This window comes from Ursus americanus, chromosome X (genome assembly GCF_024610735.1).
Source record: "Ursus americanus isolate L20-20 chromosome X, mUrsAme1.1.p, whole genome shotgun sequence".
Lineage (NCBI taxonomy): Eukaryota > Metazoa > Chordata > Mammalia > Carnivora > Ursidae > Ursus > Ursus americanus.
The window spans coordinates 18,274,213-18,301,206 of record NC_142164.1 but is presented as its reverse complement, the minus strand read 5'-3'; the positions used below and the strand labels follow the sequence as shown (position 1 = coordinate 18,301,206).

The 26,994-nt window shown below is 40.7% G+C and overlaps 1 protein-coding gene across 5 annotated transcripts in view; it reads right to left on the bottom strand.

The window, feature by feature from the left end:
- Positions 1–2,614: 2,614 nt before the first annotated feature.
- The window catches only part of MBNL3 (muscleblind like splicing regulator 3), a 106,461-nt gene continuing 82,081 nt past the window's right edge, over positions 2,615–26,994 (bottom strand). The window contains exons 4-10 of one of the 5 annotated variants that reach the window (XM_045795957.2): positions 21,698–21,889; positions 20,432–20,668; positions 17,182–17,332; positions 15,659–15,694; positions 12,833–12,927; positions 11,779–11,852; positions 9,853–9,982 (exon numbers count right to left, since the gene is read on the bottom strand). In XM_045795957.2, coding sequence (XP_045651913.1) covers positions 11,796–11,852; positions 12,833–12,927; positions 15,659–15,694; positions 17,182–17,332; positions 20,432–20,668; positions 21,698–21,889 — 768 coding nt within the window. In that variant the 3' untranslated portion in view covers positions 9,853–9,982; positions 11,779–11,795. Of the gene's footprint in view, positions 9,983–11,778; positions 11,853–12,832; positions 12,928–15,658; positions 15,695–17,181; positions 17,333–20,431; positions 20,669–21,697; positions 21,890–26,994 lie in introns of all 5 variants that reach the window. The other 4 variants (XM_045795961.2, XM_045795960.2, XM_045795959.2 and 1 more) reach the window with 4 other exon arrangements.

Here is a 26,994-nt window from a genome sequence, read left to right as displayed (position 1 = left end):
ACCGCCACTTTCCCAAGAAAAAATTGTTCAACTCTTCAGTTCACGAAGGCTAAAGGCAAAGTCTCAGTCCCGATCCTATTCTTCCCCACCCTCCCCTTAAGACCGCCATTGATCCTCAATGAGTTGACCATCACCTTCTGTAGCCATAGCATCTCTAGAAGCATGCTGACTGCAGGGACTCCTCAGTATTCCTTCTGCACTCCCTCAGGTCCTGCTGGTAACAACCAGGCTGTCTGCTTTAACCGGGGTTGGTCGCCGCTGCTCGTTGCCCTGGGCACACTGTTACCCTGTGATTTTTCACCCCTCTCTCTCTTTGTACCTGCACATACATACAATGCGCTGAATCATTCATGGGGGGGGAGCCTCCCTCATCCTCATCGGGAAAACATACGATTTTTCTTGTATCTGTTTTGCTTTGCCCCAGGTGCCCTGCCCGCCTCTGCACTGCACGCCATTTCCACGCACAACACAAAAATGCCGGCTACGCTGATCAGAACTTCCTTCTACTCATTTCTTCTTATTCCGATTTCCATTTTGGAACTCTGTGCTTTTGCTTCAGGAATCTGTTTGTAAGGACAGGAATCAGACCTGCTGTTCCTCTCACAAACCTCACCCTTCCATCCGGGTGGCTGTCCCACAGACCCGCTGTCCTCCTGTCTGAGGGAAAAGCCCAAGTCCGGGCACTGAAAGAAAAATCTGGGACGGCTCGGTTAAATGAGCATTGCTAGTACAAGTAAGAGTAAAGAAAAACATCTGAGTACGTGTGTCCTTCTGTTGAGTATCAGCAAGTGTCGGCATTAGACGCCTCGAGAAATGTGCTCATGCATCAGGCTTATCCTGCGTCATGCTCTTTACCACAGATACTGACCACCTGACTGGATTCCGGCCTGTGGAATTTTGGAACGTTTATCATCTAGTCAGTATGTTAGGTTCATTATTGTATCAGAACTTTCCTGACAATAACAAAATGACAAGAGCCTTCCTTTTGGGCCTTCTTGAGGTGGTGAGTGACTGTACCACTCATCCATAGGAATTTGATCGCTGCCTAAATGCTGTTTGCTCTAGTAAAAACTATCTACCCCTTGTCTACGCATGTGGCCTGCTGGTATTTGGCCACCGGAGAGCCATGCCTTTTTAATTTTTATCGATTTATTGTTTAAGTAAATGCTGCACGCCACGTGGGCCTCGAACTCAGGAGCCCGGGATCAGGCGTCGTGTAGCTCTACCGGCTGAGCCAGCCAGGTGCCCCGACTCACGCCTTTTTAAATATACAAACACTCCCGGGGGCAGCCCATAAACACTGCCAGTCTAACACCGTGGTGCGAGAGGTCTCTTAGATCTCAGCTTGAGCTGCTCTCCGCAGCCTGAGATGACAACAGGCAAGTTGTGAAGGAAAAAAAAAAGTCTAGATCCTTCTGGGTAAGCAGGCCTGTTAAGTTGCTACCGTGGAGCTTCTAGAGAGCCAGAGGGTACCACGGGGGATGAGAAAAAGAGGCTCTTAGAAGGCTGCTGAACAGAGCTTGCAAAGTGCCCAGGTAAACAGTGTACATCCAGGTTTGCCTGCGGGTCAACCTCTCTCTGGCCAATAGAGACTCCATTTTGATGGGGGTTGGGAATGCCTGCCCTGAATTCTTTACTTTTTGTAAATGTCTATATACTGAACTGGTCTTCGTGCTGGGATTATCACAGACTCACAGAAACATGGACAACACACCCAAGGGCTCAAAGTCGGCTTACCGAGAAATGCCACAGTGGGAACCACACTCAGAAAGAGTAAAGCGGGGCACGGGGGACAAGGGAGCGCTCAGCTCCGTAAGAGTCAGCTGACACTGGACCTCCTCCTTGGCCCTCGGTGCAGTTCTAGACACGTGAAGAATACTCGAATCTGTCACAACCTCTTATCCAAAGCCTCTTCATCTCGTTCTCTATCAGCCTGACTACCAAACAGTGGCCAATGTGAAGTTCCCAACTAGTGTTTTTTAAGTATTTAGAAATCTGACAGAATAAAGTATTACCGAGTTACATTTTGCTTTCTTGAAGAACAAAAATGGTCATCTTTTCATTCCAGTGCCATTTGTTGGAGAAAAGCAATTTTAAGTGAGAGAAAACATTGTGATGGAAAATTCATGCATCTCATTGTTACGAAACCAGTGATGCCCGTCTGGAAAAAAACCCAGAATGAACAACACTGGTTTCATACGTTCCACTGAAGATGCAAGATAGAAATGAGTAACTGGAAAATACGAACTTCTAATAACGTATCTTAGAAAATGCCTCAGAATTTCTGAAGCACAATAGAAGCCAGTAAACATTATCTCAAAATGTTTAGTTTTCTTTTACGAAAATACAAATGTGCCTTTCTTATGTTAGTAACTTCAATATCAGAGAAATAATACATCTAATACAATGAGTGTATCATCTATATAATTCATAATACTGCAGGTATATTTGGAAATAAATTTCTTCTATGTATGAAATAGAACTTGGGCCCAAGTCATAAATTTAAATTTTATATTAGAATTACTAAATATTAGGATTAATATAGTAGAACAGGAATAGCTTTTAAGTAAACTCCTAATGTGTGAATATGGATTCATAAAAAAAGACAGAACCATGAAATTTACACATTTTATTAAAAGAACCAAAGAATAAACAGCACAGGAGTAGCATACCAAAACGACTCTAAACACAAGCAAGCCGTGCAGCACTATAACTTGGGGGGAAATGGAAAAAAAATCAAAGCATCTATCCTATCGATAGCAGTTGAGGGAATGAACTATGGCATTTTGGAGGCAAAATATGATGGGAAGAGTTTTCATCTGTGAATTCTCACGGTCATTATTTAAATCCGTAATTGTTGCACAGGGCTAATAGTTTTCTTATCCACAGGTATTTTTAAATAGACGTTCTTTTGTCCTAAATGTGTGCTTCATTTTCTACATTATCCTGGATTGTTGTTTTATAAGTGCACAGAGTTAGCCCTTAAAAAACAAGAGTACATTTAGGAACATGTTTTCTTAAAATCTCAATGATTGTAATTTGGGGGTATGATAACAAATGGTTCACTTGCTAATAATTAAGGCAACAACAACAATAATCAAAGGAAATTTACTTTGAAAAGGGCAACCCCAGAATCCAACAATAGGATGGTCGTATTATTCTCTCAACTGCTAGACACAAAAGACATAGCAACAGAATAATTTGGTTTCCATCGTGAACAGACAGCATCCGTATACAGAAATAAAGCTTTGCAACCATGCAGTTCTATGACGGATACATCTTTAGGCTGTGTGTGTTGGGAGAAAAGAGCATGGCCTAAAGTGGGGTTACTTTTAGGTCTTGTTACAGAGGTACTTTTTTAAAAAAAATTAAAGTAATATGACGTAGGAGGTGACTAGTGAGAACTTTTGCAATACCTTCAAATAGTTGGGACTTATAGTGATACATTTTTTTCCTTTTTGGTCTACTATAATTGAGGATGGGTTCTACTTAAAGATAAAATTTCTGTGGAATCATCCTGCTTTGGAGTATTAATGGGTGGTTCTTTCCTAGGCAAGGCCATGTGGAGGGGCTGGAAACTGTAGGAACTAAAACTAAGCCCCTTCCTGGGTTTAATGGCATAGGTCCCTTCTGGGCCTCAAGTCATGCACATTTTGTTATGCTTCCTTCTATAATTTGACTCACTGAAACATGGTCCCTGTGTTTCAGCTCCAAAGAGTGGGACCCAATGGCTGTCAGCATGGACAACATGCCGTCAATTAATTGGTTATCTTTCGTGATGCTTCTAGGTTCATTCTTACTATTTAATAGATGATTCTTCTTCACTTAAAATTGTCTATTTCTCTTGACCTTATGAAAATATATTCTTGTGGCTTATAGGTTCACAGGGAAATGTCAACACAAGAACACAGGGTAAGTTGGGAAAATATTTTGGCGATGAGGTGGAAGTTGGAGTCCCTAACTATAGAATGCATGAATGCTTACATTTTGTACCAGTGGAAACGCTGGTCAGATGGTCAGGCTGTTAGTTGTAGAGCTGACTCTAAGTGATTAAGGGCTGAAGGGTGGGGGAGAGAAATTTCTAACCAACTGGCCCTGAGCTATTGGATAACGGTAAGGCTTGGATTGCTTTCTGGCTTTGGCTTATTTTCCTCTCTCTGTAAGTGAGAACCAGCAAGATGGGTAGCGATACTAATACCAGCTCCCCCAATCCCAGGATGGGCTCCTTCTCCAAGGCAAGGGTGACACCCCAGGATGTGAACGACTCAAAGTTCCCGTGGTGATCTATCCTCACACCTTTCTAACCCCATTGCCTGGAGGCAACAAAAAGTTAGACGGGGGAATGGTAGGTGACCCCGGAGCTAAAATTGACAGAGATGGTCTGATTGAAACATCCTTTTCCAGCTCCTACACACGTGAGATTTGGGCTGGTTCTCTTCTGTTTAGTTCAAACAGTGGGAGGCTGTATGGCACAGTGGAGCACTTTCTAATCTGGTAGAGGCAAATCAGAGAACAGCTTCCACCGAACAGGTCTAAGGTAAGTAAAGCCATTTATAAAGTTTATAAAGTTGTGCCAGCATTTTTATTCTTTTGTTGGAGGGAACGAAATGCCCCGTGCTGGCCATCCTTAACTGTAAAATTAAGTCTTTCGATGGTTGCCAATTGGGGTTTGGGATCTGAATTTTAAAGGAGAAGTAGTGGTGAACGTTAACACTTGTGATTGTCACGTAAGTGGATAGTAATTGATGTAACAGATACATCTCAATTGGTAATTTTCTGTGAAAGATGAAATCAAAGTTGATCAAAATGGATCTATCCATCTTGCAACCTACAGGGCATTTCACTGCTTGCAACCATTGAAGAAAGAAAACCTTTGCCAGAAACCTGCGTGGTGTGTGTGTGTGTGTGTGTGTGTGTGTGTGTGTGTGTGTGTGTGTGTTTACAATGGAGTTTAATCTAAAAAGCCAACAATCTTTGCTACTGGTCTTGCTAAAAGATGGAGGCCTTTCGCTCTTGGCCAGTGCTGTTAGCTGAAGGTGACCTGTCACCTGTTACCAGTCTTTTCTTTTGGTGAACTGTAGTGAACCAGAAAGCCTTCCCATCAGCAAAGCAACATCGCGCTTTAGTGAAGTCTTCTAGCAAAACCCCCCTCCTTCTCAAGGCCTTAGAAATAACTCTATCTTAACTAACTTTTCCGCTATTATCACAGCTTTCTTATATTTAAAAAACAAAAGCTCCAAGCATAGCGTTCACGGACTATGTACATAAGTGCAAAAAAGGTGTGTCTCACACAGTCGCACCCTAACTGAGACCGTCAGTTACCTGCAGCATACGTCTCTCAAACACTGTTAAGGGGCCATTCCACAGTATCCTCATGCATATGGTTTCACAAATACGAACTCATTCCAAAACACGCGCCCACCCTTCTTTAATCCTCATTTGCATGTGTTGGGGGTGGGTATATAATTCCAGAAAAGAGAATTTTTGTAGTGACAGCTATGCCTCTTGCATAGGGTAATTTGGAATAAATAATGTTATGAAAAAAGGTCAGGTAATAGATTAGAAATGCAATGATCATGCTTCAAAGTCGAAATACTGTGGAATAACCCTATCCACACAACAAATTCTATAAGCTATAAAGCCTGACTCTAGAATCCATGTGTTGTAAACTTTTTGATCAAAAAGTCATGTAAGGACACAAATTCAACTTTCTCATGGCAATTTGGGATTAAAGAACAATTCAGCCAGATCTGTTCTCTGAGTTTTGAGTTATACCTTCTACATGCTCAGACTGTCAAAAACCATGTATAGTTAACAAGTAAAATTATCACAAAAAAACACGTGTCTAAAGGTAGCCATGTTGTAGTTTTGTTGCTAAAGCAACGACTAAATATAATTAGTTAAAAGTTATTATTTGTATATAAAGGTAAGTTTGTTCTTAAACTGTGAGCTGTAAAGAATAATTATGGACTATACTCTATATCTTATCATGCTTCGGTGTCAGTTTAGAACCTATCTAGGTGGGTTGAGTACATGTAGTAAACTCTTAAACTTTTCTCTAACTCTCTTGTAAAGTTAAATTCGTTAGTGACTTAGAGAAATAAAAACGTAGTAGAATAAAAACCTTAAAAACTAAAAGGAAAAATGAAAATCTGGCACCAATTAGTGACTTAGTGCTCAGAACCTATATTTGCAATCATTATCTACAGTTTGATGACGCTATCAACTAGGTTTGCAAAACAAAGTTGTGATACTCTTTTAGATACTATTCATTCTGGTGCCTTTGACGGGCACTGGGGAAATTAACAACGAGGCCACTGTCTTCCTACATCTATTCAATACAATCGGGACAGCCTATTTCCCTACTTCAATTTCAAGGTGTGTAGAAAAGGAGAAGAGACAAAAAGAAAGAGGATTCCAGTTTCCAATCATTCTGTGCATTACAGCCTACCCTACGGACTAAAATAAGTCGGAACCTTAGTGAACACAGCCCCGTGGTGTAGGACAACACTCAACGGCAAGATCAAAGTGCTTTCGCATGTTCGAAAACGGACGGCGAAGGTTGATGGAGGAGGGAGAAGATGGCTTTTCACATGACAACGAACTACCAATTAGACTCTAGTCTAGACAAGTGAGATGAAATGCAACAGCTGGTTAGAGAATCATGCTCCAATTGCAAAAGTAAATACTGTATTTAAATAGCAATTTTATGAATCCATTTAGTTTTAATTTCATCTTAATCCCTCTTTAAAATATACTTCTGTTCACATAGTGCCTTTAAAAAAATTTTTTGATACTACTAAAACCCTCTTAACGGATAACTTTTAGATTATTTTCTCTGTATACCTGACCTGTTTTATCCAAGTTTCAGTACTCTTGCCTATTTTTGCAAAAGGCTGAGAGAAATGGACAAAAACAATAATTTGGGATAAATAAGAATAGAAGCCCTTGTAAAATACAAAGCTTATAAAATGTTAACTAAGAATCACAAATGGTTAGAATTTTATATATACAATTCATCCAGTAAATTATTGTTTAGAGTCACTGATTAGTTTTGTGACTTGGCTTTTTAACTGGAAATTTATAGTCTAATGACTCTCCTTTCTTCGTTTCTTTTCTTGAATAAAGAGAATCTGAGTAAGTCATTGCACAACTAGTTTAAAGAGTGCTATCTTACAATTGGATTTTTGTCAATGTTCTTTCGCATCTGATCAAAACTTTAGTGCTTTGAATCTTTTCTTTAAATTCACTTACAAAGTAACTTTTAAAATGCCAGCTATATCAAATATCGTGGCACCAAGACTGCAACTACCCTGCAAATCCTTCACTGAACCTCTTACTGAAAAAGAAGTCATCACTGATGTCTTCCAGTGCTCACAGCATCATAAAAACCACCGTACTCTAGGCTTCTTGTCTATGTACATCTTCGTCAGAAGTTGAAAAGGTTAAATGAGACAGTACATTGTATCAAAACATCAAATTACACAAAAGAGTTCATTTTGCACTGAAGACATCTCTATCCCCTTTGAGGAAGACACCAGACTAGCTCGGTGCATCCTTCCTGGGTTTGTGTGGTTAGCTCTGGAGAGGCACTGGCACGGGTTCTATACACAAGTTATTTCACAAAGGCCTACTCTACTTTCTTCTTTAACAAAGTTAAGATTTTGGGAAACAGAAATGAAGTGGTTCAAGGAATCAACAGGTAAAAGTCTGGACCCCTCTTGTTCTCGAACTCCAGGCAATACTGTTAACAGATGACAATGTCTTGACACAAGCAAGACCATTTAGAAATTACTGACGATCATGATTCGGGATCGATCATTAAGAACAACAGGGTACCCACTACCAAACAGCTCATTTGCCCTTTTGTATTCTCAGAGGAATGGATCTGCTTTGGGATGGAGTCGCGAATGTTCTGCAGCACAAACAATTCGAAACAGAGGAACAACCGCAAGTCAGGAGATTTTTCTGGGTCTGACTGCCCCTGTTTAGGTAGGTAGCCGTGGGCAGGTCACGTGCCCCAGGCCCCAGTTTCATCCCTTGTGAGAAGGAGGTTGTGCCAACTCCATTGTTCTGTGATTCAAACGCTGCTAGGCAGCTTAAGGTATCCTAAATCCGATTTTCTCTTTGCTTGTCATTTTCACAAAGGAAAACAAACCTGCTATACATCTTACATTTGCTGATTGTATGCTTTCTAGTGAGAGAATACACATTTAGTAGAAAATATTAACCCTAGGTTGATGGGAAACATCACTGTATAGCAAGACTAACTTTAATAACTGACTACAGTGGAGGAGCTAGGTCACCGACCACACGAATTACTATTTTACTGGGTTATACAATTATTTCATGAGGATTAGTAACGTGAATTCAGCTCAGCTCCACGGAGCGTAGCCGGTCTGTCTCATCCAAAGGGTGCTGAAAACCTCTCTATTACAATTTTCAAATACATATAAAAACAAACAAATCTAAATGAAGAAACAAAAGGTTTGGTTATGATATGACTCTGTTGTTAATAAAGTCTGGGAAAGGCAACACTTGACTTAGATGCTGGCCCCTTCGCCAAAGTGTCCAACGGAACTGGAAATTCGGTTGAACCGAACCTGAGGACAACTGTGGACAGCTTTCCTAGCAATTTTAAGTAAATCAAAAAAATCATTTGAAATGTCTTCCTACCCTCCACCTCACCCCCACTGTTTCTCCCAACCTATATTCACGCTCCAACTGTGACCAGTGGAGAAGACTGTCCATTTGGAGAGGAAAGGCCTCACTTGGAACCAATTCTCTTTCACCCTGACTTTTGCAAGATTGCCTCTTATTATTCTAAGAGTAGTCTAAGGAACATGTGCCATTTTCGTCAAGAGAATGGCATTTGTGTAAAAGGTTACATTGCAACACTTCCCTCTAAAACGTAAAAACGATCTCCATGCCGTCCCTTCCGTTTAATTTAAAACCTACAATCAGCATACCTTTAAGCCTCCAAGTTCCAATTTTCAGCTGAAGTTGACAAATGGCTCAGCTTTAGATGCTCAACCTAGGATAGGATCATTGAACCACGAGAAACGTAATGGGCACTTCACATAAATGCTGAGAAATTCCTCTAAAGGTAAATTGTGATTTTGCAAGCTACTTGAGGAGTGAGACTAGAGGTTCATATTCTCAGAAGTTCCCTGTTTTTTGCAGGTGATTATTTCTCTCCCCCCCCCAAAAAACCTAGTCATGTGATTGCATTATGCCAGGTCAGACCGGCAGGTACAAATGATACATATGCATGTTTATAATGAATGCCTGCCTCAAGAAACCTACAGCAATGTTCTAGAGAGAAGGCATATGAACATTAATCTGCTATGTTTTTCAAACACAGATATTTCTGTTTCCCATTAGTAATATTTTAGTTGAAATCAAACACCACACATCTAGAGGAAAACACTATAGTATGTAAAAATCTAACACAACTCAACACACCACAATACAATACAATACAACACAATACAATAGTGAGGAAAATGGTACTGGATACATTTGTTACATTCTAAACCAACCCAATAGACTGTTGTGTAAACAAAACAGTAAGGTAACACTTCAAAACAGATGAACATTTACCCACCAAGAATGCACAGTAAGCCAACAGTCCACTGTGGAGATTCACTCAGCATAATGGTTATTGGAAAATCACAAAAACTAATGCAACAAACTACAAAACTTTACAGTCACGTTGTACCTACTAATTCAAATAAGATAAATGTTAGTTATTCATTTTCTCTGCGTGTTTTGTTTCAACATCTCCACTGACTGTTCAATGCTTTGTTGGTTTTGTTTGACTCTGCTGGTTGGTATATGCATTTTGTTTAATATATTGACCGCACCACACTTATTGTTGCGTTGGTAGAAGAGGACCTACGAGAATATATGTGGAAAGGCCATATGGAGGTTCTCACGGAGAGATCTTGATACTCTGTAACTCTGTTGTTCAGAATTTCAACTGAAATGGAAAGAGAGAGAGAGAGAGAGAGAGAGAGAGAGAGAAAGAGTGAGAAATATGAAGGGGTTATTGAAGTAGGAGTTAGGATACTTGGTTCTTGCACGCCAGTTCTGTATGTGAACTGCCAATACATTCCCCACTCTGAGTTTCATACCCTGCATCTGTGAAGCTCGGGCTGTTGGGAAGGGTCACAGAGAGTCATACAGCATGACGGTTCATGGCCTCACTGAGTGCTAGTGCACAGAATTGCCCTAAGGTGACAGAGAGGTATTCAGTCCTTAAAGGCGTCATCTGCACGATGCCTGAACGTGTGGAAAACATCCACTCATCTCTCCACTTCCTTCAACTTCCTTCAAACATCTATTGGGAAAACATGTTCGATACCCACCGTTTTAAAATATGCAAATATTAAACATACTATAAACTTTTTTATCTGAATGGTTTGGAGCCATGCGGAAATAGCCAAGGTGTGAAATCTAGGTATATAGCATTTTACAAAATTATGTTTTTGAACTTTGGAGACATTTTCAACATCTGTTACGCATTAAAGTGATTATGGTGTGCCAAATACGTCTAAATTTTCTAATGGAATCTAGCAAAAAGGAATCACGATTTTCAAACATGTGCTGTTGGAAAGCTCGTCATTATATTTGACAACTTTTGTTTACTTTATTGTAAAGCAGCCCATGAGAATCAGGCAGGGGTTTGCAAAACCTATATTCTCATGTTTGATGCTAATCCCAAGTTGCCACCATCCCAAATGATTCCTCTGAAAGCAATTACAATTTGCAGCTACTTCTGTTATTCCATGTAGTCAAAGGTGTCTTTTTAAAACGTTCCTTGTTTTAAAGGACTTGTTCGCCTAATGGTCTAATGTGCAGTCAGCCGTAGGCTCTGCCCAGGACAGAGTACAGGTTCTGGGCCAGGTTCTGGGGACCTAGTTCACCAAGAGAACAGAACCATCACCTCCATCCATTAAATGAAACACTCCAGTAGTGAGAACCTCAAGCTTTCAGTGACTAATTCACGCAATTCAGAATTTGTACACTTGTTTAGTAAGGCCCTATCCGTAATTAATTAAGACACCTAGGAGTCTTAAGTGGCTTGAAAAGTCATATTCTCCAAGTGAAGGACTGCTCAAATTAAGTGTGTGCAATGCCTGGCTCTGGACCGGGCAAACGGGAGATCAAAGGGGTGGGGGGTGTGGGAAGGGGAATCCAACAACAATTTTATTCTTAAAAAGCCACGATTTGAATGAAGATGATGATTACGTTACTAAACTATGTCACTCAAAATTCAAAACAGCTGGAGCAATTCTGATAGACTTACATGGAAAGCAACACAAAAAAGGCAGAGCGTAAAAAGCACGATCTTTTACGACATCATGCGAGAAGCATATTGCTGACTGTCATTGTAGTCAGACTGTGACAAAATTACTTTGCTTTACTTCAACAACAACAACAAAAATGAAGCTAGAAAAGTGTTAAGGAATTAATATTCAAATGTGATCTGTGCCTTGGGCTGACAACTTACGCTCCTTTAATAACAGGAAAACATTTCAGAATTGGTAAGCTCATTGGGAAAACACAGTACCGACTGTGATTTTTTTACAGAAAAAATTGCATATTTGCTCTCCACATTTCAATTTGGAAAATTTGGAATGCTTAACTCAAGCTCTAAGTTATAAGCAATGCCTATTAGTGAAAATATTTACCAAAGCCTTTAGCAAATGCAATTGTGTAAATAAAAGATATAATCTATAAATATTATTCATATTAATACTTAAAGAAACTTACTGTTCTACTGGTTACTTCTACATCTGTGAAACAAACATGCTGCTATTCAGTTCATCTATTGATAATGGGGGTATCTATAGTAGTAAAAAAGATTTTAGATTAAAATAGTTTCTTGAGAGAATCCCATTTATTTGTTCACTGTTTGGACATGGCAATTAAAAAGCATAATCAATTTCACAGAAAAATTGAGACATATTAACCATATCCACTAATAGTTAATTTTGCAAAGCACAGATTAGAATGTGGCTTATTCCCCCAGCGGATTAATGCTCTATGTGCTGTGTGGTTATTACACTTGTAATTGAAGCAGCTGTGGAATGTGCAGCCTTAAAGCATGGTTACCACCTTAATAAGGCAAAACAGCCCTCGAGTTACACAATGATTGTTGTATGTATCTCATGACAATTTCGAGACTCTCCCCCAATTTAAACTTTGTCTTGGGAGTCCGCCTGTAAATACCTAAAGCAAATGAAAATCACAACAACACAGGCACATCTAATGTCCATGTGAGAGCTCTGATGTCATCGCTGAGTGTCACCGAGTGTCAGAGTGTTGGTGTGACATCTCTGATGTCATCACAGGGTAATGATAAGGATATCTATGCCCTGGAAAGAAGTGTGTTATTTGGCTTTCTTTCCAGCAGATCTGAAGGTAACAGGTGATGATAGTACCAAGTGCAAGTTCAAACGCAATAACCAAAACAATGGCAGTAAAATAAAATAAATTCTTCTCTTGACCAATGAGGAAGCATTTAAGGAGTACTTAGTATATGTGTTTGAGGATTGGTGTGACAGCAGCAATTGCGAATAGAGCATATGAAGAGTGACCTCTGGGAACTGATTAAAAATGAGAAAACTGCTGATTCATCTCAGGATGGGTGGCAGATATACCCCTCTAGAAGATACGCAGAAACAAAAATTCTCAATGTGACGACTGCTTAAGAAACACACAGGAATACAGATCACTGTCTCTCGCCAATCCCAAAGGCATATACTGTGCCTTACCAACACAAGGTAGTTATCTAGGTCCGAACAGGTAAAATAAATGGCCAAACCTGATTGCCTGTAGCTGTTGCAGCGAAGGGAACGCTGGTGGCAGGTGTTGTGGCTGCAGACATAGTGGTAGGAGTTGCGCCGTGCATCATGGGCACTTTCAGTAGGAAACCATGGAAGCAACACACGGGAGGGTGGAGAATTTACGCAACCGTGACAGACACGATGGGATGGGGCGTGGTAGGTACCACAGCAACAAGCCATGTGACATCATCATAATGGACACACCGGGGTGCAACATGCAATCACAGTCAGTGCAAAGCAACACAGCGTGGAAGGGGGGGAAATTTAAAAAGAGAAAAGGGGAGAGCCAATTATAGTTACCATTAAGGAAAATGGAATCATTCTCAACAGCTAGTTGTTTAGCAGAATCCCACTATACAGTTGACTTAAAAAGGCCAAATTTTCAGAAGGGGTTACGATGAGCGCATAAAACAAAAGCTGATTTTACCAAGGCTATCTATCGGAATACCTCGTCGAGCAGACAAGCAATTGGGATGCACATTTGAAATGTGAGTGGGGAAGTGTGAATTGGTGCTCGCGTTCACTAACTTAGAGACCTGAGTATCGTCACTACATTGGCAGGTGCAGAGAGACAGTTCCAGGTATACTTACCTGATCTACATGCAAAAAAAAAAAAAAAAGGCAGTTTGATTGGTGGGTAGATGGTGGGGGAGCAGATATGAAGAATACAGTGGACTATGCATGCAGGGTTTTAAGTACACCTCTAGCAAATCCCTGGGAAATCTAGGCTGTTTTTGTCAAACAAACACATGGGATGTTTCCCAGTAAATATCCGACAAAATCTCGTCTTCACCGCAATTATTAAAGTGACGACTGTAGGGCTAGCAGCTGTCACATCTCTTTCAGGATATTTTCTTTTTGCCTTTTCTAGTTTCTATCTCAATTTAAAAGCTTTGGGGATCGTTTTCTCATTTCTAACTCATTTTGGAAAGCAAACTAAGGAATTAATGTGTGAATGGTACGGCACAAATGGCGAGTGTGCATATATAATAATTTATGTCTACATCCACTGAATTCAGATTTTTCTGAAAGTCTGCAGAGAAAGTAAATGGCCTGGAGAGAGGAAAATCAATATACACGATGTCACAGAAACCACAAATGTACCCCAAGTGGGGATGAACAGAAATCCAGTGGTTACCCCTTAAGTGTATCTCCAGTTAGCCGGTACCTATAGACCTCCCTTAGTGTATCGCCCGCCGATTCTAAAAACACTCTTGCTTTCCCTTTCAGAGTACAGCAAGTATACAGGAAGCAGTGCCCCTGAAGCATGCAGTTGGCATTCCGACACAGAGCTCTTAGGTGGAAAGACAGGGGAGCAGAGTCACAGAATATGAAGGCAGACACATTTCACCAGCTGGCAGAAGTCTGATATAATCATATGCGTGTTGATGCTCTTGTCAGTATCAGTGGACATGTTTTACTTCCTACAGGGGATAGCCAATCCCTCCATAACACAGGCCCCACCTCCATGGCCAGGGTCACCCCCTGCTATGTTTGTGAGTGCTACTACTGTGTGGATGTCATTTTGACCTTTGGTTTTATTTCAATAAACCTGTTTGTCCCTTTTGGGTTCTGCATCTACTCTGGTCAATCAACAGGACGGAGGTCAGGCTGTGGCAAACTCTCAAAAAGGATGAAAAGCACTGGAATGATAGGACATGGTGGGGTGGGGGGGTGCGGTGGGACCATTCCTCCCTGTATCAAACGGAGCTCTTGCCCCCTGGTCTGTGCCCATGGACTGGAGGAGTTGAGAACTCCTACGATGGAAACAAGTCACTTTCTTGTCTTCTTCAGTGTTTGTGACGTAAAGATCGTCTTGAGATGGCTACTAGATTGTATTGGTGACTGATCAAAGGATCGGTGGGTAAGCGATTGTTAAGAATCACATATCCCCAAAGAGTCATTTTGAAAGGATTCTGTTGTGCCTGGTTCCCATACGCCTGGCACTTCATTCCAGAACATTACAGAAGGCCCTAGCTTTGCCTAACTCATCCTTTGTCAACACAGAGTATTGAATGATTTAGATCTTCTGGGTAACTTTGGTGGGGGGAGGGGGGAAAACTGTTCTGTTGTACTTTATGAATTACGTGTTAGAAAGCAACAGATGTAAAGCTAAGAACAAAACTGCCCCTCCTGGCTGCCTAAGGAAATGTTTCAAAATATTTCGGCTGCAATTTTTAGGATGAAAGGGGAGAAATGGCAGGGTCAGTATTTGGCATTTGGCCCCAGTGGTGACCACCTAGGACTCAAGAGCATAGCACTGTTGTCATTCCACAGAGATGTGAAACAGACAGCACCCTATTAAATCTTCAGTATTCAGAAAATGTCCAAAGAGTGCTAAAATATCAGCTTTAAAATACAAAAGTGCAGAATTCTCTTATTTTCTTCTTATTCGAGACAAAGTACCCTAACCTGCTCGCACTTAGGCATGCAACTGGTTTTCTAGGGTATCTGTACTTGGAAATTATTCCAATTACGGCATCTCTCCATGATAATAGGAGGAGAGGGAAGGGCAAGGTCTGATAGCCACAGTGGTGCAACTGGAGTGAGAAGTAAGTACCTTCTTGAAACTTGTCATAAATATGCTCAGCCTTCCTAGAGCAAAGGCAGACCACAATAACAGTTCCAAGCTTCTTTGCTTTGTCTGTTTTCTCTCCTCTTTGTGCCCTATTTCCAAACGCCCCTTCCTTTCAAGCTGGTGGCCCATGAACCACATCACCCAGTCCCTCACCGCTTTCACAGTCATGACAGAAAAACACTTTTTTTCGGATTAGAAAAAGTGAGAATGTTTGTACAGAACCTACCAACACTTGAAGCGGGTGCCATGCACAGTATTGGCCCTGTACACCATGCAGAAAAGCGTGAAAAGGAAAGGGGAGAGATATCATTATTAAATCTTTATGGAGAGAAATCACTTTTAACTAGAAAGATATTCCTTGCAATATTAATTAATGAGCACATGCAAATCCAGTAAACTCCCATGCTTAACAATTACAGCTTAGTTTTAAGCTCCCCAACCCAGGTAATCAAAGTAATTCTTGGATTCTTAGGTATAAAACTGAACGTTAATTTTTCTTTAAAGGAATTAACTTACTTAAATCGCATTTTTATTTTGGACACCTATTACCACAGCCTCGTCCACCTCTCAACCGTGAACTTGACTATGAACATAGGGCAAACAGACTTTTCATTAAGAGGGGGCGCTCAGCCCGACAGGTTTTAATTTTGCTATTAATTAAGGGGAAAGTGATTCTTCTGACATTTTGCTCCTCAATCTCGACTTTAAACTAGGCATATCCAGCAAAAAAAGTCTAAAAATTGTGAAAATTCTGTTTTTTAAATAAAGAACTACTGTGGTTAGTGACTAAAGACTGATTTTCTATGGCTTCTTTCTAAATTAATTAGCTGATTTATTAAGTAACAAAATGGGTGTTTTCAAGTGTAGGTATATAATACCATGTGTTTAGTATGTTTATGTAATCAATAAGGTTCTCTAGACTAATATTAAAGATGTCAGTTTCCTTTAATAATAGTTTCCAAACTGGGGCATTTATGATTCTGGTAAAAAAAAAAAAATCTGTACTCCCAGTGGTTAGTATTTTCAATTTATTCCTAAGAGACTATATGCTCATTCTTAAAGTACTGAACCACAGGAAGAAAAGTATTTCCCCTCATATATGATATTTATTTGGACAAAATTTTCTATTCAATTTGGTACAAAACTGTTAGGCTATTACATACATTTGAATGTAGAAGGTAATGAAATCTTGCACCGTATCAGGAAAATATGATAAACTGCTTTATTTGTTATATTAACTGGTATAAGAGTTAAAGGCTAAAAGTATGTGAGATATATATATATGTATATATCTCCATACATACACATACACACACTATACCGTCTTCTAACTACACTGTAAGTTCAAGGGTAGTTTTATTTTAACTACCTTTGGCATATCGAAGATACGCAGGTTACGTATTTTTGCAATGCTGAAGCTGGGAAACATTTTTTTTTTTGAGGGGTGACCAGTGTCTTTTCAAGGGATACCTAAGAGTCAAGGAATTAGTTTGAGACTGAACCAAGTGAAACAATCATCAGAAGCAACAACTAAGAAATGCTAAAAAGTTTTTCCTCGTTTGATTTCCAACCATTACTTTTAAGGAGTCACAGAAACATTTGCTTCTATAGACCGGCAGATCAAGTGTCACGGCCTTGTTTTACTTCCAACCCAAACACCCGTCGACAGTGCTCGCAGAAAAGCTCTTCCGCAGCTGGCGCACATTTACAGCATCGCTAGACTCGCGCGGCCCAGAGCCCTGTTCTCACCTGCCGGGATAAACGTCGGCTGTGGGAGCTGCAGGTTAGCCAGAGCCTGCTGGCAGTGGAAAACACTGGGGTTAAAGACCGGAGTGGCACCATTGGTCTTTTCAAGGGCCGATCTCTTTGGTATCAGTTGAAGCATGCCAGGCTGGAGGGCCTGTGAGGGAGGGAGGGATTAATAAATAGGACCAGAGAAAGTAAAAAATGTACTCAAAGCGAGCAAGCAGCAGTTAGATAAGCTATGGCCCAGGAACCCTTTGCCGGGGAAGCCTATCCACTGAGCAATGGACTAGATGAGTACTGAGTCCCAAACGGGAAATAAACATACAGGGGAAAGACCTCCCCCCCCCTTCAATTTTCAACTTCACTCATTCAGGCAAATAAAAAGGGGCCATCTGAGCAAGAGGGGACCCGAAGCTTAACAGCAAATAATCATTTAAAATTAACATCTCGGGGATGTTCATCCAGGAATCTATTACAATGAGATGAGCGGAAGCAACAGGATTTGCCCTCATATATGAGCTAAGATCCTAGCACGGACCTAGGAGATCAATGGCACGTAGGTGATAAAACGGACGTCGGGAGGTCAGAGTCTGATACTGTAGCTCCATAGAACAAAATGCAATGTATAGAAGGACTTCAGGTCCAAATCCCGTAACTGTGCCTCTCCCAACTAACATGTAAGGGGAAAGCAAATAAATTCTTTTCTTCCCCACCTCCCGCCTCACCCAGATAACAGACAGTTAGCAAAATGCGTGCAATTCGCATTTATAGATGCTCGCTGTGCATTTCAGGATGTATCACTGGCTTCATTAAGTCCTTGTCAGGTTTAATTCTAAAATGCATTAGAATTTAAAATCCTTCTTTCATGTCTACACTTCTTTCAAAATCCCACTGTGCTTATAATACTCAGTCAATTTTGTTCCTGGATCAGATTCACTGGAGAAGTTTGACATGACTTTTTACATTTTTTTTTTTGTCAGCAAATTACACGTGACTTAAAAAACATGTCCCAGCGACAAGAATTAGGTATGCTCCAAATTCTTAAGGAGACAGGAACACTTGTGCTGAGTGACTAGCATTCCACATGCCAATAAGGGGGCAAGCCGTGACCTCCTTTTTCCTGTGGATCACAAAGTCTAAAGGTATCTCTATTTTCCTTTAGGAGCTAAATATTTACCCTTCACGTCTTTTGCTTTTAAATGCATACAAACTACGTTCAGTGAAGTCAGACTGAGCTACGCACATGAACATGAAGAAGGTAAAAAAAAAAATCTCTCTTTTACGAAGCATTTCACCTCTGAATCTTTAAAATATAGAAAACTTACATTTCTTTTTTTATGCCTAGCTTCTTTTATTTATTTTTTAAATTTATTTTTAAAATTTAAATTCAATTAATTAACATACAATGTTTTATTGGTTTCAGAGGTAGAGGTCAGTGATTCGTCAGTCTTATATAACACCCAGTGCTCATTACATCACCTGCCCTCCTTAATGCCCATCGCCCAGTTATCCCATCCCTCCACCCCCTCCAGCAACCCTCAGTTTGTTTCCTATGATTAAGAGTCTCTTATGATTTGTCTCCCTCTCTGGTTTTGTCTTGTTTTATTTTTCCCTCTTTTCCTCTATGATCCTCTGCCTTGTTTCTTAAATTCCACGTATGAGTGAGATCATATGATAATTGTCTTCCTCTGATTGACTTATTTTGCTTAGCGTAATACCCTCTAGTTTCATCCACGTCATTGCAAAAGGCAAGATTCATTTTCCTGATGGCTGAGTAGTATTCCAGAAAGCTTACGTTTCCTCAAGAAGCCTCCTTTATTCGATCTTACCTCAAACCAATTCCGGTGGCCAATCTGATCTTACCGCTAAGAATCTGCTCTGATCAGTTACTCAGAAAGGAATTTTATATTGATACCCACAAGTACCAAACGAAGGCCTTCCAGGTAATAAATAGTTAACTCTACATGGAAATTTGGGGCTGACATATATGTCTTCTACCAAACACACCCAAGTCATGAGAAATGGACACGTACATATGAAGGCCCCATGACTGAGCACGGAACAGGTGCTCAATGGCATAAGCAAGCCATTCTTTGTACATCCCAGGCATATGAGAACCTTTCTTTTTAGGGGGCCTACTGTATTCTTCCTCTCTATCATAGGCCCACACTGCTTCTGCACTCTATGCCACCAAAAGAAGTGATCAAAGAATTGGAGGTTTCAAACCTGAACTGAACATTTTGGAGACCTTGTTATTTTCATAGCTTAAAATCCCTTCATTCAAAAGAATTTAAGACAAAAATCACTTGAAGTCTTTTTAGAATTCATCAACAGATCGATTTCCAGATCAAGGGAGAATTGGTGCTGCGTCCTTCCATCTATACCCCTGGGAAAAGTTTGGAAAAAATTTGGAGTATTTGCCTTATTAGTAAAAAGACACGAGAGCCCCACTCCAATGGAATAGGGACTGACTTATTTTGCGTAATGAAATAAGTGTAAGTTCCAGTGATAGCAAGGTAGATTTCGACTCAATGTGAGGAAAACCTTCTTTACAAAAAGGGATGTTTGAAAATAAATGCATCTCTTTTAGGAAGAGGTAAGTTCCTGTTATGGGCTTCAGGGTCATGTGGGTGGGTATTCCCCCCCTTTCCACGGCCAGGAAACATGAGGTTTCCTCAGGGTTTGGTCCCTTACTGGGATTATTATACCCTATGACACGAGGAAAGGCCCACATCAAAAAAAGAAATCGCAAGTCACTTATCAAAGTCACAGACAGCTATGAGCAACTTAAGTGACTCTAATTTTCCTATTTCTCAACCCATCACACTGGAGCATTTTGCGTATATTTTCCCTGCCTCCTACCTTACTAGCAAACTGTCCGCGAAGGTGGCTCGCGGGGCCGAGAGGTAGCTTTCTGCCTTTGTCGATTATTAGGATTACTTAGGCTTTCAAACCAACTCAAAAATAATTTCCTGTTTAAATGATATAATTTAGTCTTCCTCTAGAGATGAGAAAAAAGAAGCACGGTCAATGAAAATCGTTACTAAAGCTTTGAAACGATTATCTCGAGAAAATTTCAGTGAATGAAGCAGAATACATAGGTTCTCTCTTTTCCAGCTTATAACCCTGGCTATTCATAGTACGATCCATTCCTGACTAGCCAAGATCATGGGTACAAGGATATTTGACAAGTTGGGGGATATACTATCATTTACCCGCAACAGGCCACAGCACCCGACTCCCTCTTACTTACCATAGCGGCGGCAGCTGAGTGGTTCATCTGGTGATGAGCTGCCCTGAGTTTGGCTTGTAAGTGTGCAGGAGGATGAAAGTACCTGCACTTCTCCCGGGTGCATCGCCCCTTGATGTAATCCATGCAGATCGTCACGGTATTATCACTTGCCTCAATCATGGAAACATCCGTAGGGTGAGCATAGCGACAGTCGTTCTCACCACGGGTACAATTTCCACGCTGGAATTCTCGGCAAACCTTAAATTAAAAAAAATTAAAAAAACACATCACGCTGATGCCTGGAAGGTGATTAGCTTTTGTTTATTTTGCCAGCGAATGCAAGAGCTGTAGTCTACATGATTTTGTCATCTATTTAGGAAATATCTACTCCTAGGAAAAAATACTCCGCTCCCTCCGAAGGAAAGTTGTCTATTTTCCTTACGTTGAAATAAAAGTGCTTAGAAGTATTGTGGAAAACCACTTTATAATCTTCCAGTTCATTCACAGACTGAAGTGTAATTAGCCAAATTTGCAAGAGGGGGGCTGTTTTGCTCAAGTCCAAGATGAGTCTTTATCTCAGAGCTGTGCAGTTTTCCCCCCAAAGTCGTGGATCACGACTGAGCTCCGTGTACAGTCAGATTCTATTACGATACACTTGCAGGCATTTAAGTCAGCCAATGGCATTGACTCTGTATGAAACGGACTAGTTATTTCTTTCAATCTCTGAGGAATGACAAGGGAAGACTGAAGGACTTCCGTAAATCAAAACGCTGTTTGAAGTTTCTTCTAGATTGCCTTTTCGTAGGTAGGGGGGATATTTATTATCTAGTCCATCATTCTTAAGATGGAGAAAAAGGTTTAGACATTAGGATACTCGTTTCTCATTCTGCATTGAGAGTCAGATTCGTCTACTTTTTTTTATCCCCCCACTTGGATTATTCTAGCAAGTAGAGACTCCTTAACAACACAGTTCATTGCAGTCTGAAAAGCGGAGAGCCTGAGTAAAGGGAGCATTCCCACCAGGCTTCCTGCTCCATAGCCAAGTCCGCGGTTGGGCATGCTAAGACACTGCTTGACCTGTTGTACAGCCGAATCAATGCACTTCACTCACAGCAGGGTACAACTGCATTAGTAAAACCTTCGCCGTTTCCCCGAGGTTGTTCTCCGTAAGCTAGACACTCGGGTGCACTGATTTAAAGCATTCAAAACACTGGGCTCTGAGAATGTTGCTTTGTGCATGAGGTTAATATCTACCCTATGGGGATTTATATATTTCTACACCAATACCTCCAGTTTATCCGAACGCATCAGTTTGGGACCAGCCGCTGCTGGCAATGCGAGAGGCGGGTTTCCAGGAAACAGAACGGGTGCGTTCGGTAGAAGTTCAGCAGGAACCAGGCCCATCCCAGGATGAGGTAAGTAAGGATTGAAAGCCATTGCAGGATTAGCTGCAAGTGACGGATTCATAGGAAAAGAAGTCTGTATGTGTAAAAGAGAAAAAAGGTATTAGAGGTGAATAGATTCTTTCTATTATTACACAAGGACACATTCTTCCAAAAAGCCTAAGTCATATCCAAATTTACCATTGTTTCTTCTGATCTATTTTTAGTCTCATATTAATTCGCACATAGGAGTTGCTTTAAACCAACAAATCTCGTTGAGTAACAAATTTATTGGTAAACTGATCAAACCAGGCACACAATTTTAAGTCATGAATTAGCCAAATTAAGTCTCATTGATGGAATGTCTTCGAAATGTGTTTTCTCTCACACTTCTGTTTTTAACCTAAAAACCACTGATGGTTTGATGCCACTGATGATATCACATATACAGGCAATGTGCCTTGCAGGCCGACTTCAGGTTCTCCTGAAAGCCCCTTCATTCCCCATTCTTTCTTCTTTCCCATCAGCACTGCCCTGCTCTAAGCCTGTCAAAGTTCCCACCAACCCTACTGACAACTTACTTCTCTTTTGGGCCCACTATCAATTATGAAGGACAGCAAGGAGTGTGGAAGAAAGGGGTAGATTAAAGAAAGGTGAGAGTTCTAACAACTTCTTGCTGTCTACCCGAAATGAGATGGGTATGGTCATTTTTTTTTTTTAATTAGGGGTTCTATTTCACAAACGAATCTGACTTGCCCAGCCCCAGTCTTTATCTAGGGGGCCAGATGATATCCACAGTCCAAAAGGGGGCCCTAAAAAACGCTCCAAGGATCCCTGTTAGGCAGGAAGAAATAAGATGACAGGATTTTAAGGTCTATCAACTAGAGCACGACTTGTAAAGGAAAGCGTGAGCAATGGAATGGGCTCCCATGGGTTTTTCTATCTTGTGAAAGTCCTAATCTCAAAGAGCTTGATATATGTATTGCCTTTATTATCCATAACCATGTAATTTATCAATTTATGTGCTATTTCCCAGCGTGTTCCAAAGCGGGCATCTTTTCTTCTCAATGTGGTTCTCATTTCTTTGATAGTTCTCTTGTCTCCACTAGAGTACCCCATTCTTAGTGAATGACTGATAGAATCAGTTTAAAAAGAAATGTAAGCACTGAATGAATTAAGGACACACCACGGTTAAATGCAGTACATTTCTAGCAGGGACTCTATAACGTCATCAGTGCATTGGTTCGTACCCAGTGGTGTCTCACTGTGTGTTACTAATGGCGTGTGTCCTCTCCTGCTTTCTTTTTATTTCTTTCACTAAAGAATGAATCTTCTGCACCATCAAGCTGTACCCATAGCTTCTGCTAAATCACACGAACAGGAACAGCTTTAAATGCAGGTAGAATGGGAGGCTGTGGAGTACGAAGTGAGGGGCAATATATATTCACCAACCCACCCCCTGGCCTGACTTGAGATTTTCACCTGTACACCTTCTCCATGAAGCCCATTAAAAAACCACATGCCAACCTGGAAGGAAGGGGTTTCCCGATTCGCACTCGATCGTAGATGATTTTATCAAAGTAGCTAATTAGCGTATTAGGAAGGACAGAAAGAACTTGGTCCTTCCACACTGGCAACACCAGGTGCCTGGAAAGATGATGGTGCAGTCCGGGGAAGTGCTTTAACGTTGGAGGATGAGCCACCTAAGGCTGTCCTGGCCCAAAGAGGCATTGTGACATAAAGCTATAAGGACATGTCCAACTTCTCATTGAATGAGATACGAAGCTCCAAGAATTAGCTGATGTGATATTATTTTATAGAATGAGATGGAAATCTCTTGGAAACAACCGCCCAGGCATGCTTCCATGATAAGGTATGTTTTATCAGTTTGAGGATTCATGGTTGTCTCAAAATCAGCAAGAATCTCTCATGGTAAAAACTCTGTATTTGAACCACACCATAGTACTCTGTTTCAATTCTCGTTTCTCTCTGATGTTCATAGTAAATTTCTCACTGAAGTCACCATGCTATTTCTCCGAGATACTTTTTGCTTTTTTCCTTTTACATATGTGAGAACCATTACTACGATTCTCTTTAAAAACTACTGAATTTTTAAACAAGATTTATTTATTTATTAGAGAGTGAGGGGGAGAGAGAAAACTCAAGCGGGGGAAGGGGCAGAGGGAGAGGGAGAGAGAATCTTCAAGCAGACTCCCCACTGAGCATGGAGCCTGCCCCAGGGCTAGATTCCAGGACCCCAGGATCATGACCTGAGCTGAAGGCAGACGCTTAACTGACTGAGACACCCGGGTCCCCCCTTACTTACTTTCAAATGGACATTTTTGGTTTTCCCACCACCACCTCTGCCCCAGGATAACTACTCCATTACATGAATTTGAACATGTGTTAAGCAGCCTGAGAGTTCACACATTCAGTTTTAATAAGCAACTTTCATTCTGCCTATACCTCTACTGTAGTCCTTCACATCAGCTGAGGTAACACGAACCCATTTGTGGGTCAAAGAACCTTTGAAAGAAAAAAGTTCCTAGCAGGTTGAATCTGATTTCTGTTTATAGCCTGAAATGGTCTGGACACTTAAATATGTTTCAGATATTCACTCGAACCTAAATTAATTACTAAATACTTGAAAATATGAGAAGGTTTTCCCTCTGAGAACCAGAGGTGTGGAATTTCAGCTTCCTCTGAGTCTTATAAAACCAACAAGAATGGTGGAGACAACCGACTCATGACTAACAAGATCATCTAGACAATTATTTATCCCCAATGTCTCTAACAGCTACTAGGGTAGGAATTCCCAAGAGAGACTGCATGGTACCTAGGAATGACCACCGCCTAAGGAAATGTCCCCTAAAAGTCAGTGATTGTCTCTAGAATGGCGGCCCCAATTCTTCCTTAATCCTGGACTTCTTGGAAAGCTGTGGACTCTAGTCTATGGAACTTCCTCAGGTAGTTCAAGGCCCTCGTGGAAGTCACTGCTGGTGCTGGGCTCTCGACAGCCCACTGTCTAAGAGCTTATGTTCTAGGGCAACGATGGGCAAACTCTAGTCCCTGAGCCAAATCTGGCCTGCCTGCTTTTGTATGCCCAGACGGTGGGAATGGTTTCTACATTTTTAAGTGGTTGAAAAAAAGTAAAAGAGGAATAATATTTCAAAACACGTGAAAAGTATATGAGATTCATATTTCAGCATCCCTAAATAAATTCCACTGTGCTCCCTAGGAGCCCTATGTTAACAAAAAGTTGGAGATAATACCCTCAACTTTGCCTCTTGTCCCATGAAGCCTAAAATATTTACTATTTGGTCACTTACAGAAACCACTGCTGACCCTCATTCTAGAGGATTCCAAAAAGTAAAGCACTCCATCAATTTTTGGAGTAAAGAGCTAATTTTATATGTGTATGTATAGAAATTTAATACTTGTGGCAAGATTCTGCAAGCTGAAAAGGTTTGGTGTTAGAAACCAATACTACAGTCTTTTTAAATTGGTACTAAAATTAGGATTCTTAACTATTTCTTTATACAACAATAACTACTCAGTGACTAAGAATGGGAAGCTAGATGGAATCTTGTAAAGGTAAAATTTCAGGAGCCACGACGTATTGGGTCTTAAAGGATTCTGAAACATCTTTGAATTGTAACACAACTCGATAAAAAATATGCATGAAATAAGTATCTCTAGTTTACACATATATTTTAGGAATGTTAACTTATTATTTAAAATGGGTTATCCCTCAAACTAGTATAAAAAATAGAAGTGAAATGTTATGCTAAAGCAATCTTTGTGTCTCCCCAACAGCTTAGATCTATTCCTAGCTACTTCAGTAATATCCAAGGTCAGTTACAATTATTGTTGGATGAATGCAAAATACTTTAAGTCACTGAGGCTAATCCTGGCCCGAAGTCAACATAATTGAGGCCTTCTCTCTCTGAGCTCCTGTCTTGAGGTGGACGACCAAACATTTTCTTTTATAGGACGGCAAACATTTGGTAACGATTTGTTGACTCGATTTTAATACCAGAAAAATAACACTCTTAACTTTTACTAGCACTCAAAATACCTAAATTTTATTGCTCATTGACAAGCATTTATATAGTATAAAAGGAAGTCCCATTCACTGTCACCATGTGAATCTCTGTCCTTAGATAATCCCCAAGCACACTGATATGTATAATTTTCATTCCCCCCAGACTTGACTAACTTCGCGTGGAGCTCAACTGAATAATTTTTGTTTCAGAGTTTTTGCTTGGTCATCTCCACGCTCTCAGAGTGATGTTCTGTGGGGACTGAGGTGGCCAAAAGGCACACTGCAGGAGGCCCGTGGAACCTCCAGACTGGTTAATTGGTCCCTTAATAATAGAGACTTGACTTTATAAACAGATGCAAGCTGATAGTGGTGTTTATGTTCTAATCATAATAAGTCACTGTGGCCCAAGAGAGAGCTAGGAAAAAAAATAATAAATTCAAGGGTCAAAAGTGAAGAGTTGTCCTCATCTAGGTCTGGCTTTTCTGACCTTAATCACAGAAGTTTCCAAGTAAGAGGAAGCACTGAAGGTAGGCAGGTAGGCAAAGGATCAATAGATGATTGTGAGTGTGAAAGGTATAAAACATAGCGTGCAAGGGAGGACATGTCATAGTATGGATCTGCCCACATTTGGTGGAAGAGAAGCTGCAAAGTAGGCCAGCACTGACAACGGAGTATCTAAACACAGACCCGCATAACACCACATGGTTACTACGGGTAGGAATTCGACAAGAGGGCAAATGACTCCTTTTTTAGATGTGCAAGGCAATTTTGACTGTTCCTGAAAAGTGAACAAGACTATTATTACATGGTGAAGGCCACCATGTAATAATAGCGACAATTAACTAGTATTCCTCAAGGAAAGGAAAAGTATAAAGAAATCAAGTATTACCCAATTTTAACAAAGGGTATTAAACGAGGGGCGCCTGGGTGGCACAGCGGTTAAGCATCTGCCTTCGGCTCAGGGCGTGATCCCGGCATTCTGGGATCGAGCCCCACATCAGGCTCCTCCGCTATGAGCCTGCTTCTTCCTCTCCCACTCCCCCTGCTTGTGTTCCCTCTGTCGCTGGCTGTCTCTATCTCTATCGAATAAATAAATAAAATCTTTAAAAAAAAAGGGTATTAAACGAAATATGGATGGGGGGATGACAAGAGCTGAG